The following is a 14,676-nucleotide window of genomic DNA, read 5'->3' as shown; positions in this document are numbered from 1 at the left end:
GTCCTGGCTATTGTAAATAGAGCTGCAACGAACACTGTGGTACATGACTCTTTTTGAATTATGGTTTTCTCAGGGTATACGCCCAGTAGTGGGATTGCTGGGTCATATGGCAGTTCTATTTTTAGTTTTTTAAGGAACCTCCATACTGTTCTCCATAGCGGCTGTATGAATTTACATTCCCACCAACAGTGCAAGAGGGTTCCCTTTTCTCCACACCCTCTCCATTGTGTGTGTGTGTATGTATATATATATATATATATATATATTTTTTTTTTTTTTGTGGTACGCGGGCCTCTCACTGTTGTGGCCTCTCCCGTTGCGGAGCACAGGCTCCGGAAGCGCAGGCTCAGTGGCCATGGCTCACGGGCCCAGCCGCCCCACGGCGTGTGGGATCTTCCCGGACCGGGGCACGAACCCGCGTCCCCTGCATCGGCAGGCGGACTCTCAACCACTGTGCCACCAGGGAAGTCCTGTTTGTATATTTTTTGATGATGGCCATTAGAATAATATATTTTTAATCACCAAACTGCCATGCCTCAACAATTTAATGAAACTCTGGAATAGATACTATTGTTTGTTTTTTGCTATACTAAATCTAGAATTAACAGATTCTAAAACAGCATCAGTAGCTCTTTTGCCAAATAACTCTGAAAGCAGTGAGTTATCTACCCCAGAACATAGTTTCCACACCTGCAAAATGAATGTACACGTCACTCTCTCTCCTATCTGATGTAGATAAGATAGAAACTGAAAGACACGTATGGAAAAGACTACAAATTCTTCAGGAAAAGGCCACTATCCAATGCCAAGAAATTATTATTACATGGAAAACCGAATAGTAAAAACTCTTTGGGGCTCAATCCCAGGCTTGTAAAGGATCACTGAACCAACTGGTAGTTAGGTAATTAAATCTCTAATCTTAGACATTCACCATCCCATAAGATATATAATAGACTTACCTTAATGAAATTCAAAATTCTATTCTGAATGTCTATTGGCAAGGTGTATCTGGGACTCAGCAGCTTAACTAGACTATCTTTAACGAATTCCTTCTTCACAATCAGAGACTGGAAACTCGGACCACAGTTCTGCATACACACGTCAATAAGCTAAAGAGAAAAATTAAACGTTTTATCTCTTTGCAAAACCACCTCCTAAATATAAGGTAAAAATTGCTAAGTAATGATTTCTACCAGCATTCCAATTAATAAACATAATTTAGTATCTACTAAAATACATGGCAAAATGTTAGGTTCTGGGAATGTGAGGAAATATAAGGCATAATGTAACTGCTTAGCAGATGGTCCTGTTGGGGAGCCAGGACACAATTATACGAGAACTAATAACTGTGCAAGGTAGTAAATGCCAAGGGCCAATGGGAGGTGCAAACGAAGCATGTGGGCTCTATACAAGGTGACATTTGTCCTAGTTTTGCCAGGAAAGTCCTGGTGAACTCCTGTTGTCCTGGTTTTATTAATGATGATACCTCCTTTCACTCTCAAAAATGTCCTTGCCTAGATGAAAAATTACATGGTTACCCCAGCTACAGACCTTTATAGGCAGATGTGATAATTTAGGGCCAGGTGGTCTTAAGACTTTTGGAAAAGGGTGGTTCTACGCTGGGCTTTGAAAAATGGTCAAGAAAAGTACAAATGAGTATAGAGCAATAGTCTAGACAGGTAAATGGTATTAAAAAATATAAGTACAGGTGACAAAGCATATGAGCTGTGAGGAGGAAAATAAGTACTCCAGTTTGTAGAGGCTTCTTTACATCAGCAAACTGGGGACATTGGGGAGGTGGGTGGATTAAGTCTGGAGGGGCTTCATCCAGACAGTAGAGAAATTTTGTGTGGCAATGTAAAGAATTTGAACATTATCTTGAAGGCAGTAAGAAGCCACTGAAGGGTTCTTATTAGTTTTGTCACCATCACACCTCTATCCTGAACTTGAGAGAAAGGTTAGTGCATGCAAAGTACTCTGACAAGGTTTTCAAGCAGCACCCTACAAAGGGAATTGGAGGGCAAAGACCCTGGAATGATAGAGAGATCCAGCAGTTACCCACTAGTACAGCCTGATGCAGAAAGGCCTAAACTAGGATGATGTGGGTACAAGGAAGGGAAAAACATGAGAATTATGAAGCAAGAACTTTCAGCAACCAGGGTTTGTTGAAAAGGAAAGGCTGAAAGTTAAGTGACTGTTACTGTGCATGAGACTGATGGAAATCTGGAAGTGGATGGGATACTATGACTAGTCGAAGGTCAAAATGGTGGGTTGAAATTTAGATATTTTGAGTTTATAAGTGCTGTGAACTGTATGTTTGTGTCCCTCCCAAATTCCCATGTTGAACCTCCTAATCCCTAATGTGATGGTATTTGGAGGTGGGACTTTTGGGAGGGAGTTAGGTAATGAGGGTGGAGTCCTCATGAATGAGATTAGTGCTCTTATAAGAAAGGGATAAGAGAGATCATCTCTCTCTTGGCCATGTGAGGATACAGCAAGAAGATGGCCATCTACAAGCCAGAGGGTGGGCCCTCATCATACACTGGATCTGCCGGCACCTTGATCTTGGACTTCACAGCCTCCAGGACTGTGAGAAATAGATGTCTGTTGTTTAAGCCACCTAATCTATGGTATTTTGTTAGAGCAGCTCAAGATGACTAAGACAAAAAGGACAATGAGACATTCAAGTAGAGATTTTTTGCTGAGAGCTGTACATGCACAGCTATAGTTCAGGGGAGAGTGAGGCCAAAAGTGAGTAATCAAGCCTGCCTTGGATGAGCAGAGAGGAAGGGACAAAGGGTTCACCTGTGAGGCCAGAAGGACGCTCAGGAAAGGCAATCAACAGAAACTGATGCACAAGATAAATAGAACATAATGTTGGTAAAAATCAAAAGAGGGCAGAGTTTCTAGGAGGATGGAGTGTCAAACGGTTAAGAATATGGACTGAAAAACTCAGCTAGGTTTGTTGATTAGTGGGGTCATCAGTCACCTTGAAAAAAAGATTTTCAATAAAGCAACATAAGCAGAAGTCAGGCTAAGAAAGAATGAGCTAGTATTGAAGAACTGCATGCAGAAAGTGGATTTCTAAAAGTGATCTAAAAACAAAATTAAATCTCTAGTTCCCATGCTACCACCTTCTCCGAGGTCACAAAAACCATAACGTGACCAGGATAGGTATATTCATCTTTGCAGAAAAGAAGCCCTGAAAACTGACTTTACACCATGCTCTGTGTTTGTGTCACTTTAATGGCAATACAAAAATAAGAAGGTATGAAAGCTGCAGTTTTAAGGGCAATGTGGCTAAAAATGCAACCATAAAATACAGAAGCTGAGCACATGCAGCTTTGTGAAATATACAGGGAGAACCTTTAAGGCAAAGGAAAGTAAAATCAGAATCCAAAACATATTAAGATGAATCTATTGTATTTTAATGCAAGTTGTTTAGAAAAAGACAAGCTGAAAAGTTGAATAACAAATGAGTTTTTGCTTGATATACTGTTATGATGAGTTTTTATCTGATGAACTGCTGAGAGGAAAAGTGCCTCTAGTTCAATGGGAATTTATAAAAATACTTCATGTAACCAGATATGCAGTCTTAGGCAAGATACTTTGCCTCCAAATCTCATTTTCCCTAACAGTAAAATGAATGCTAAATATTCACGGGCCTAGTTGCTCCGCAGCATGTGGGATCCTCCCAGACAGGGGCTCGAACCCGTGTCCCCTGCATTAGCAGGCAGATTCTCAACTACTGCGTCACCAGGGAAGCCCCTGGATGATTCTTTCTGTGACTAATCTCTCTCATGATTAAGTCTGGCTTAAGTTAATATTAAAGTCTGTTCTGAAGCCTTAAAGACACCACTACAATGCAGTGAGTAGCGTGAGGTGAGGTGATTGGGCCATTGACTATACAACTTGGGGAAATATGCATGAAGCTAGCAAGAGTCAAAGACCAATTCAAAGAAAATCCAAGAAGTAGGTACCTTAATGAACTCTGCCCCTAACAATGACCCCCAACCTGTGACTCTCACCCTTACTTTGGCACAGGTTTTAGATTCGCTTGTTCTCACGTACTGGTGTGGAAATTAGGAGGTGGAGGATGTACAGTTACCTGAGGTGGAACAGGGAACAGGCAGCTAGCTGGGAGTAAGGCCTAAGAGATCAGGTGACTGGAAGGACAGAAAGAGTGGGAACTCAGAGATGGAGGGCTGAAAGAGACCACACTCTGGAATAAGTCAGATTCCCCAGGGAAGAGTCCTGGTTCATCCCCAGAAGGAAGGAACCGTGATGGAGGAGGATATGGAGCTGAGGATAAGAAGCAACCATGGAAATGTCACGTAGGCTGGCTACAACAGAGAAAGAGACAAACGCATTATATAGAATAAACAACTGTGAGAAGGTGAAATACCGCATGCTGAAATTCAGAAGTGGCATAAATTCATCTTCTGCCCTTAGGTTACTCAGTCAATTCTCCTAACCTTCAGCAGCCCTGAGATATCCTAGATCCACTTCATTTTAGGGCACAGCTACGTATCTTTCTACCCCAATTCTACAGTACATTCCTTGAGTCCTTCCTGGATGCTAGGAGAGTGGGATGGGGGCTGAAGGACACTCAATCATTTTAACCACTCAACACCTGGTACACTGATGCACTAGGTCTTCTACCACGTAGAAAGGAGTTGAAAACACAAATGAAACACAGCAGCCTTTTCTTTCAAGGGGCTTGATTTGTTCTGAGAAGCAAGGTGGTATGGGGCAAGGACATGGAATTTAGAATCTGAGAACTGGATTGAAATCTTGCCTATGCTACTTAAATCTTGGAGGGGAAAGAAAAAAAAAATCACTTAACCTCACTAAGTCTCAGTTTCTTCATTTCTGAAGTGGAGTCAATAATACAACTTCTTCAAAGGGTTGTTGAGAGCATCAACCAGGTACCAGGCAAAGGTTTATTTCCACCACCAACCCATTGTTCTGACATGTCTACTGAAGTGCCTTACTCCTCTCTCTCCAGTTGCCTGCATTCTGTGACCTCCCTGAGGGGGCTGCTATGGTAAAGGACAGGGGAGAGGTCAAAAAAGATGAGAGAAGAAAATCCCTCTAAAACTATATTCAGACCCCAACTTGAAGGGTTTCTTCAGTGATAGTATCATTAAGACTTCAATTCATTTTCTCATTCAGTTACTCTCCAAGTAAGCAAGATGTGATAAATTATTTTCCCCCTGAAGCTAGAAAAGGGGGGCTGTGCTCACCTCTGTTCCACAGCCCTCTAGATAAACACGTCCAAGTCCCCTAAGAGCAGTGTGATGCTGGCAGAGTAGTGCCATAACCACATGTGGCTTGCGGCTGGGCTGAGGTCAGCAAAGGCACACAGAAGAAACTAGAAAGCCACACAGCTCACTCTCAGGCAGCAGGCAGGGTTTGCAAAACATACTGAAGTAAAACGGGCAACTCACCAAGCAACTGAAGAGGTCACACGGCCAAGGTTGGGGGAAAATGGGAACATGTCAAATAAATGTCCACACCCAAATCAAGCGATAAGGTGCACAGGAGAATTGTTTAAATCAACAAAGAACATTCTCCAAATTATACCAAACAGCAGAACTTGGCTGAACCCTAAAGAGCCTCCAGCATCTCAGAATTCCACAGAGGTGTTCAAATGAGGTAGAAAGATGACGGAGAGGCACTTCTCAAGCTTCAATTTTCCCCATGTGTAACACATACACAAACTTCTTGAGCAACTCAGTACCTATAGGTTTTTCATTACCAGTGCCCATCTCCTAACCAGGAAAATATGCTTTTCCAGGAACACTCACTTTCCACCGAATTAAATGCTATTACAAACAACGAAACTCCCTTGATTCTGCAATTCTCAATAAATGAATAGTTTTAATTCATACTGTAAATAACTTTTTGCTAACCTATTAATTATCTCAGAATATTTGTATCTTTTATACCCCAAATTAGAAACGTGACTATAGCTTGGAAAATTCTGGTCTTAATTTAACATTAAAGTAAATACTTACTGACAAGGTAAGTTGTATTTCTTTATGATTGTAGTTTTTGGAAATCCTTTTCTTCAAAGCTTTTACTGCATCTTTTGGCCTGTGGCAATAAACACAGTAAAATCATCAACGTAGCCATTGCTGAAAGCAAGTAGTCTCTGAAAAGCAGCATGCAGTGTGGAAAGAGGAACGGCTAAGGAGATAACCAAGGTATTGGTTCTATGTGGTGCTGGGCAGATGACTTACCATTTTTACACCCGTTTCCTCATACATCTAGGCAGACAATACCACCTACCTCCTTGTGAGAATCAAACGAGATATGCAGAAGATGATCATTACCTAGAAAGCACTACATGTGAAATATACTCACACCCACAGCCCATATCAACGCATACTCACACCCACAGCCCATATCAACGCACAGAACCAGCTTACAGGAAATGTAATTTCCAAAAATGTTACCTATTTTTGTTAGTATTTCCTAAGCATCCTATAGGCAATGGGATGTAGGAGGAGTTAGGACTAACCAGGTCAGGTTCTGATATGCTACAATGTTATGTTACAAAAGGAGGAACTATGTGTAAGTAGACAGTCTAAATTTACTCTGAGATGGTCAGTTATAGATAAGTAATGGGGATGTAACGTACAACATGATGACTATAGTTAATACTGCTGTATGGTATGTTTGACAGTTGTTAAGAGAGTAGATCCTGAAAGTTCTCATCACAAGGAAAAAACATTTTTTGTAACTGTATGAGGTGATGGATGTTAACGAAACTTGTTGTGGAAACTGTTTTGCAGTATATGTAACTCAAGTCATTATGCTGTACACTTTAAACTTATACAGTGCTATATGCCAATTATACCTCAAAACTTAAAAAAGATACAAATATTTTTTGCATATTACCTTCCAATTTTGTTTGTTATGCTTGCATGGGTAGAATTTCTATTATATGATAATATAATTACATAATATTACGTATACTTAAAATTGTAACTATTATAAAATATTATATATATTTCTAAAAAATCATATATAAAATCTAAGATGAAACCCTTAGAAAAGTTGAAAAGAATAAAGACACTGTTTTAAAAGAAAAACATTTTACATTGCATTTCCCTTTTTGCATTATCAATGAAGAAATTAGTATTATCAGTGAAGAAAAGGTTTAGAGGAAACAAATATGGTAAACAAGATTACAGGGAAAACACCATAAATATTTTAAAGTACTAACCATAAGCACTTTCCATTGAGATAGTCAATAATTAAGTGTAATGTTTTCTTCATCAACAAAAACTAAGACAGTCTCCTTTGCTGTTCACTATTAGTTTAAATGCACAGGAAAATCAAGAGAATTGTATCCCTTATAACAACTTGTAGTTCAGACTAAATCACAAAATAGTTGGTCTTCTTAATGATTTTATTTTTTAAACTTCAATTCTCTAAAGTTTAAGAAGTGTAACAAAAGATACCACATTGTTTAAGAACTCAGCATAAACATGGGTGAGTTGGCATTCGGAAGAAAAAAAAAATTGTCTTGTGACAGGCAGAGGAAAACAACTGCTAGATTATTTCCTGGTTGATAATGACAACTGCCCAGAGACAGGTCACCACCAGGAGTCCACTAGCTTCTTGATAATATTTTTCAGTTACAGTAACATAAAATATTGCCAGTCAGAGCAAGAAGAATTCCTAACAAAGGAAACAATATCTTCCTCTCTCCTTAAAGAACAAGGAATTTGAGCTTCACCGAGACAAAATTTGAAACTATTAAGGAAAAGGCAAAGAGGAGAAAAATTATAATGGATTCTCAGGTATTCCACATGCTGAAACAAGCAGCTGTCCTAATATTTCAACCTGACATGTCTTCAAAAGGCAGTGGGTGCTTAAAGGGTGATGGAAACACTATTTCAACAAGAAAACCAGTTTGCAAGCGAAAATGTGTTCTGACACTTCTTATGAGAGGCAAATACATGAACCACACACTGAACTCACCCATCGTGGGCAGTGTTAATTATGTAACAGATGTGCATGAACTGGCCCCAATCTTCAGTCTGAACTCCAGCAAATGTAGCCTTTTCTGCAAAGAAAAAGCTGTTGTGTTGAATCTGAGCTACAACAGAATAAAACATGTCTGGTCCTCCTGAAACAATCTGCCTGGAGTTCACTAGCAAGGACCATTAAGTTTATATCAAAGAGCAGAGAGATTTTTTTTTCTGAACAATTCCCAGTAATTCAAGAATCAGTCAAAACCCAGGTGTTTCTGTTGCAACAGTAATGAGTGACCTATTAATAAAGGCTGCAGGGCCAGGACAGCCCAGCTAAATCTCCATCTGCCTGCCTGTCTTTCAGAGAAGGACAGTCACCTACAAGATGAAGTGCACAGTGCTAAACTAAGTATTTTATCTTATGCAATTTCATTTAACCCACTGTTTTGAGGTGATGAAACAGAAGTTCAAGGAGGTTAAGGAAGTTACTCAAGGCTACACAGTCAGTACACGGTAGAACTAGCATTCAAATCTAGGTTGTTTGATGTTTGATGCCAGTTTTTGTTTGCTTTTTAAAAGTCACTTATTCTCCTTTGGGGGGTGGTGTTGAGAAAAAGACAGATCTACTGAAACTGTCTATGTACTTCCTAGCACCTTTACTAACCAGAGCTGCACCAGGCAGACTTGAAGGCTCCTGTACCTGTAACCCCATCACTAAACAGTCAGATAGCTTTTCCCTCTTCTGACATCCTCCTTAAGAATACAAAATGTCACCTGGGAAGGATAATAGAACACTCAACCTGAATGAGCTTAACAGCTCTATTACGAGAAAGGAGAATATCCCTCAGCATGAAAACATGAGGTTCTAGGGGAATTGAGCAAAAATTAAAAGGATAATGAAGAGGATAAAGGTTTGGTTAGGGGAACCCCGAAGCTTAGACTGTTCCTCATCTAGGAGAAACACTATTTGAATTTGGCATTCAAATGGACAAGGCTTACCAATCTTGTGTTCAGTTACAAGGTTCTTTCTGCCAGATTTCTTGCTCCCCATTCTGTCTTCCTTCTTCCCACCTTCCCATCTTCCGAGAAAACTCCTATTCACCCTTCAAAGGCCATGGCAGAGTTAAGTTCTCCCTTTTCATAAGTTTTGGGTGTTTTACACTTCTCTTCTATTGCAAAGGTACTGCACTATTGTCAGTACGAAATTGCGTGTGTCTTCCCTATAAGATTATGCGTTCCGTGATGGCTGAGACCACATCTTACCTTTGCCTGGTCCAGGTCCAGGGATATAGCTGGCAGTAAATGTTCACAGCATTAAAGAATACATCAGCCTATGAAGATGCAGCCTGAATCCACTTCTGCTCGGGGTTCATTTTAATACCCAACAGAGATACAGCCAGCAACAGTTTAGAAAGCATCTCCTCCTCAATGATAGTTAACACTCACCATCTTATAAAGGTATGGGAACTAAGCTTCAGGTTGAGTAGTGTTTCGGTTTTTGTTCTTTAATTTATTCATTCTTTATTTATTTTTGGCCGCGCAGCATGTGGGGTCTTAGTTCCCCGACCAGGGATAGAACCAGCGCCCCCTGCATTGGAAGGGTGACGTCTTAACCACTGGACCACCAGGGAAGTCCCTGGGTAATGTGTTCTTGTCATACAGCAGTTAACTGAGCTGCAGGCAAAACTGTTCAAATCTGAGCCTCCTTACTGTAACTACCAGGTTTTCATGATTTCCTCATCCCACTAAGCTCCCCGAAGTGATCACGCTTTGCTTGGCATCTATATGCACTGGTGCCACACCCGGTTCCCAAGGGAGGTATCAGAGACCAGGGAGAAGGGAGCCGGTGTTGTTAAACGGTCCAGGCACTGGCTCCGGCTTCCGCGTACATGGATCAGAGCACGGCCACGGGAGAGGGAAGGAGTCAGGCAGACACCTGTGTAGCCCCTAGTGGCCTGGAGAGGCCTCTTGTGTACCCAGAGAGCGCCTGGCTCCCCCTTCCTTCGCTCCGGTGCTAGGCATGTTCGTTCTCTTTGTTCACCACTAAAAAGTAACTCACGTTTTAAGGGGCCTGGAGTCAGAACTAGTTTGGAGACCTGCCTGTCACATCGAGGTCACTGCACTTAACCTCCTGGAAACTTTTTCTCTTTGCAAAACGGGCAGGACAACACTTGGCCCTCGGGTGGACTCACTTTCTGAAGAGCTCCCCCTTACCCAGAAGTTGACACGCCCCCGTAGAGGCCCAGCCACGCCACACCTGGATCCCCTCGGTCCACCTGTCCGCTTCCACCCCACCCCCACCCCGGAAAGCACCGGAACACGGGAGGTGAGGAGGTGGGGTTTGAGAGAGGTCGGCGGGGACAGGTGCCGCTCAGGACCAGCGGAGCGCGGGGCCTGGGAAAGTTGCGGGGGAGGGGGGAGGAGTTCGTCGAACTCGGACCCACGCGATCCTCTGCGGCCGGTAACAGAGTCAACGCGTAGCGTCCCGGCCCCAAGCCGGAGGGGTCCCCCTTTTACCTATGAGCTGGCCCACGGAGGTCGCGTATGGGTCCCGGTGACTCTTCCCGAACGCCATGGTAGCGCAAGGAGCCGGCCCGGGCCTCCGCCACCGCGGCTCACGACTCCATCCGCACGGCCCTGGCTCCGCCCCCCGGGCCGCACTTCCCCTGGCCGCCGCGAGGCGCCGGGCTCCAGGCTGGGTCCTGGGGGCGCTGAGGCGGGAGCGCCGGAGGGGGCGGGCACACGAGCACCTGCCACGAGCCGCGGGACCGGCCGGGCGGCCCTGGGGACACTGCTGGGGACGAGTGACGCGGGGGCGGATGCTGCCGCTCACGGGGCGAGGTGCTGTTCTTCTCTGCGCTTCCTGCTCCCCTTTGTAGAGAAGGAAATATGGAGTTAACACACGTCTCGGGTTACTGTGAGCATTAACCACATAACCCGCTTAGGTCAGCGTTTGGCACCCACAAAATAAATGTTTAACCACTGAGTGAATCGCCTAACTAGAAATATTTACCCCACCCCGACTTATTTACCCGCCCCAGAGATCCGGGAGGGAAGATGTGTCCCTGGCACTTTAAGGCTGCAGGTGATGGACAGGAGGAGGGATTGGCTTCAATCGAGAGGCCTCACAGGAGTCGGCGTCCTTTGTCTCGCCCCAATTTCCTGAGGGACCACGTGGCGCCGCCCAGCGAGTTCTCGGGGGAACTATTTTCCAGAGAAGGTGAGAAGAAGAGAGGGGCTTTCCTTCTGCTCCGGCAGGGAGTGTTTGGCCTTAGGACTGCTTTGGAATGTAAATCCGAGCTGGAGCATTTCAACCTCTTTCCAGCTGCCCTTTCAGAAGCGGAATTTATTTCCTTTTCTGGTGCATTCGATTAACATCTGATTAGCGATGGTAACAATCTTCCACGATGATGCCGGAGCCTGCTGGGGAGTGGTGTGTCTCCAAGGTGATGGCAGTTAGCATAAGATGGGCTCCCTGTGCCTCCAGATCTTGCTTCCTGTGGTCAAGTGGGGCCCAGTTCGACAAGCCCTTCCTGGGCCCTGGAAATGGTGACAAGAAATCAAAGGGAGATCGGTCTGGCTTATGTCCTTAGTCATATATTTAAAAATAGAAATCAAAACCAATTCCAGTGTGTGCCAAGGGGTTAACTTTTTTTTGCTCTAATTCTGTTATTTCTAATTTTTCTTGACCCATGTGAGCTAATACCTGGGATTCTAAAATCTAGAATGAATCATTTTTGTTGTAAACGCCTCCTGCCTGTAACTAATATTCTCCACCTGCTTATCCAGGGTGAATAACTACTTCTTGTGGTGCTACTTATCAACTACCTTAGTCATCGCTACAGCTTCTGCCCACACTGTTGAAAACCTCTTGTGACATCACCAACCTAATCTCTTTCATATTATAGACTCTACAAAATATTCCACTCTCTGAACCCTACAAGCTTAAAGAGAAAATTTCAACTTAGGCTGCTGTTGGTGTCAGTGGCCTTCCATCAGGGAATGAGAACTGGGAAGGAATCAACATACATATTTTTAACATAATTCTGCTACTTCTTATGGGAGAAGTTTTGTTTTTTATTTCCTTGTGCTACAGGATTGAGGCACTGAGAACATGGCACCAGGGAGCGTGTTCAGGACATTATGTCGGGGTAAACAGAACCAGGTTGATGGGTTCTGAAGCTCTTTTCTCCCCGTTTGCCTACGGGGGTGTTGTGGTGGTTGCAGCCTTCTTTCTGTGTTCTGCCACTTTCTCCATGATCTGCCAAGTCCCCAGGGGGGATAATCAACCAGTCCGTGTTAGTATGGTCTGAGAGTAGGATAGAATTCACAGCTAAGTTAAGGTCAGAGAAGAGGCAGAATCCCAGAAAGAAACAAGGGTAAGATTTCTGGATACCAGGAGCAAAATCTCACTAAAATTTCAATTCTAAAAACACTTACTAAGCGTTTATTTACACATAAGTCATAATGTTAGGTAGAAACAAAGAAAATAACCTTTATTTATTTATTTGGCCATGCTGCGTGGCCTGTGGGATCTTAGTTCCCCAACCAGGGATTGAACCTGGGCCACTGCAGTGAAGGTGCCAAGTCCTAACCATTGGAACACCAGGGAATTCCTGCAAATAACCTTTACAGTACTTTAAATACACTTAAGTGCCTGGAAGTGGAACTCCATCTGAATTCAGTCTTCCTAAGCCTGGAGACAGGTAGCATACACTTCATTTGTACAAATATGTAATCAGAGATTTAAAAATATAAAGCTAGGGCTTCCCTGGTGGCTCAGTGGTTGAGAGTCCGCCTGCCGATTCAGGGGACACGGGTTCGTGCCCCAGTCCGGGAAAATCCCACATGCCGCGGAGCGGCTGCGCCCGTGGGCCATGGCTGCTGAGCCTGCGTGTCTGGAGCCTGTGCTCCGCAACGGCAGAGGCCACAACAGCGACAGGCCCGCGTACCGAAAAAAAAAAATATATATATAACTAATAAATAGCTTGACTAGAGTTTGAATCACAGCTGTCTGATTCTAGAGCCTGTATTTTTGCCACTAGGTGAATCTGCTTATTGAGCATGTTTCTCCTCATTTTTCTTTTAAAGATCTGTGTGGTTCAAAGTATACCACGACCCCTATTCCTATCTTAAAGAAGATATACATAGACTTTGCTGGCACAGGGTCCTGCTGTTCCTTCTGTACCTATTCAAGAATGCTAATATTTTCTTTACTAGAACTATATGCTAGGTGTGCTGTAAATACATTACATGCACATGCATTCTCTCATTTAATCCCATGATAACTCTGAAACCAGTACTCTTATTACTCTGTTTTACAGATTAGAAAAACCAAAGTAAGTCATTTTTCATGCAGTCATAGTGAAGGACTGTATGATTCCAGAAGCTGTGACTTTAACCTATGTACTCTCATGCATAGAGCCTAGATGGTAGGTGGTACCCTTTCCTTTTTAAAAAGTGGGTTCTAGGGGATGGTACCTGGAGAATGAGGTGACCGAACGTGGCAAACACACGTATCTGGAAACAAAGTTGACCCATCATCAGGCTTTATGCAGTTAAGAGTCTTTTTCACCCTCTCATTTGATTCTGTTCTTTCCACTAAATTTTTTAGATTGTCAGATCTGGACATACCCTTATAAATCTCATGTCTACTGCATCATCTTACAGATGAAAAATGGACAGCCAGCTAAGCGAAGTAACCGCCCCAAGGCCATTCAGCTCCAGCTAAGAGAATGCAACACAATAGCTTATCCCTGAGTCCCAAACTTTTCCCACTACAGGCACCTTTTCTCTATTTTAATATTTAAATGTTCTCCCCCATTCCTCCCCATAGTATTGGGTTGGCCGAAAAGTTTTTTCATACAGGTTTTTCCAAAAGATGTTATGGAATGAACTTTTGGGGCAACCCATTTCTAATGGGTCCAGTTCCAGACGTCTCCCACTCTCTCTTCCCTAGCTGTTCCACTGTGGAAACTAATTTCCGTAGCCACTTGATCGTCAACTCCAAGCCATTTCTCAGCCTCATCCTCTTTGCCCTCTCTGTGCTATGTGATGCCGTCCCATTAGCCATCCTTCTTTCCCCCCTCACCTTTCAGGGCACTTCCCTATCCTATACAGTACTCCCTTCTCTGGCTGCTACTTCTCATGATCTTCATCTGGCTCCATCTTCCTCCTTGCCTGTTAAAACTGTTAGCCTCCCCAGAGTTCTGTAGTCTCTCTTTTCCTCTTTCTCCATTTCCCTCAGGGTGCCTTCTCCTTGTCCCTTCTCTATGAAACATTTTCTGACCACTCCCAAGAGAACTGAGTCCTCCTTTCCTGCCCTAAATACACATTTCTGTCTTAGAGCTCACAACACTTTGTACTGCTTGTTTGTTTAGAAATATGTTCCCCCCGTGGGATGAATTGGGAGACTGGGGTTAACATGTATACACTAACATGTATAAAATAGATAGAACTAATAAGAACCTGCTGTATAAATAAATAAATAAAATAAAAATTTTTTAAAAATGGTATTTAACAAGAGCCTAACCTAAATAAATAAATAAATAAACAAATAAATATAAAAGAGACCCCAGAGAGCGCCCTGCTCCTTTCACCATGTGAGGACACAGCAAAGAGATGGCAATTCATGAACCAGGCAGTGGGCTCTCACCAGACACTGAATTTGTCAGTGCCTTAATCTTGG

The 14,676-nt window shown here is 43.1% G+C and overlaps 1 protein-coding gene across 5 annotated transcripts in view; it reads right to left on the bottom strand.

The window, feature by feature from the left end:
* Positions 1-10,649, bottom strand: part of TOM1L1 (target of myb1 like 1 membrane trafficking protein) — a 52,500-nt gene extending 41,851 nt beyond the window's left edge. For 2 of the 5 annotated variants that reach the window (XM_089900858.1, XM_089900859.1), the window contains exons 1-4: positions 10,506-10,649; positions 7,996-8,080; positions 6,021-6,099; positions 960-1,109 (exon numbers count right to left, since the gene is read on the bottom strand). In XM_089900858.1, the coding sequence (XP_089756984.1) occupies positions 960-1,109; positions 6,021-6,099; positions 7,996-8,080; positions 10,506-10,563 (372 nt within the window). In that variant the 5' untranslated portion in view covers positions 10,564-10,649. Of the gene's footprint in view, positions 1-959; positions 1,110-6,020; positions 6,100-7,995; positions 8,081-8,987; positions 9,105-10,505 lie in introns of those variants that run through there. The other 3 variants (XR_016388957.1, XM_022552524.3, XM_022552525.2) reach the window with 3 other exon arrangements.
* Between the last annotated feature and the right edge of the window lie 4,027 nt (positions 10,650-14,676).

Source organism: Delphinapterus leucas, chromosome 19, assembly GCF_059928025.1.
Source record: "Delphinapterus leucas isolate spDelLeu-1000000601 "Yukka" chromosome 19, BTC_Dleu_Yukka2, whole genome shotgun sequence".
In the NCBI taxonomy this organism is placed as follows: domain Eukaryota; kingdom Metazoa; phylum Chordata; class Mammalia; order Artiodactyla; family Monodontidae; genus Delphinapterus; species Delphinapterus leucas.
The sequence above is the reverse complement of the archived record's forward strand: the minus strand, read 5'-3'. Positions and strand labels throughout refer to the sequence as shown.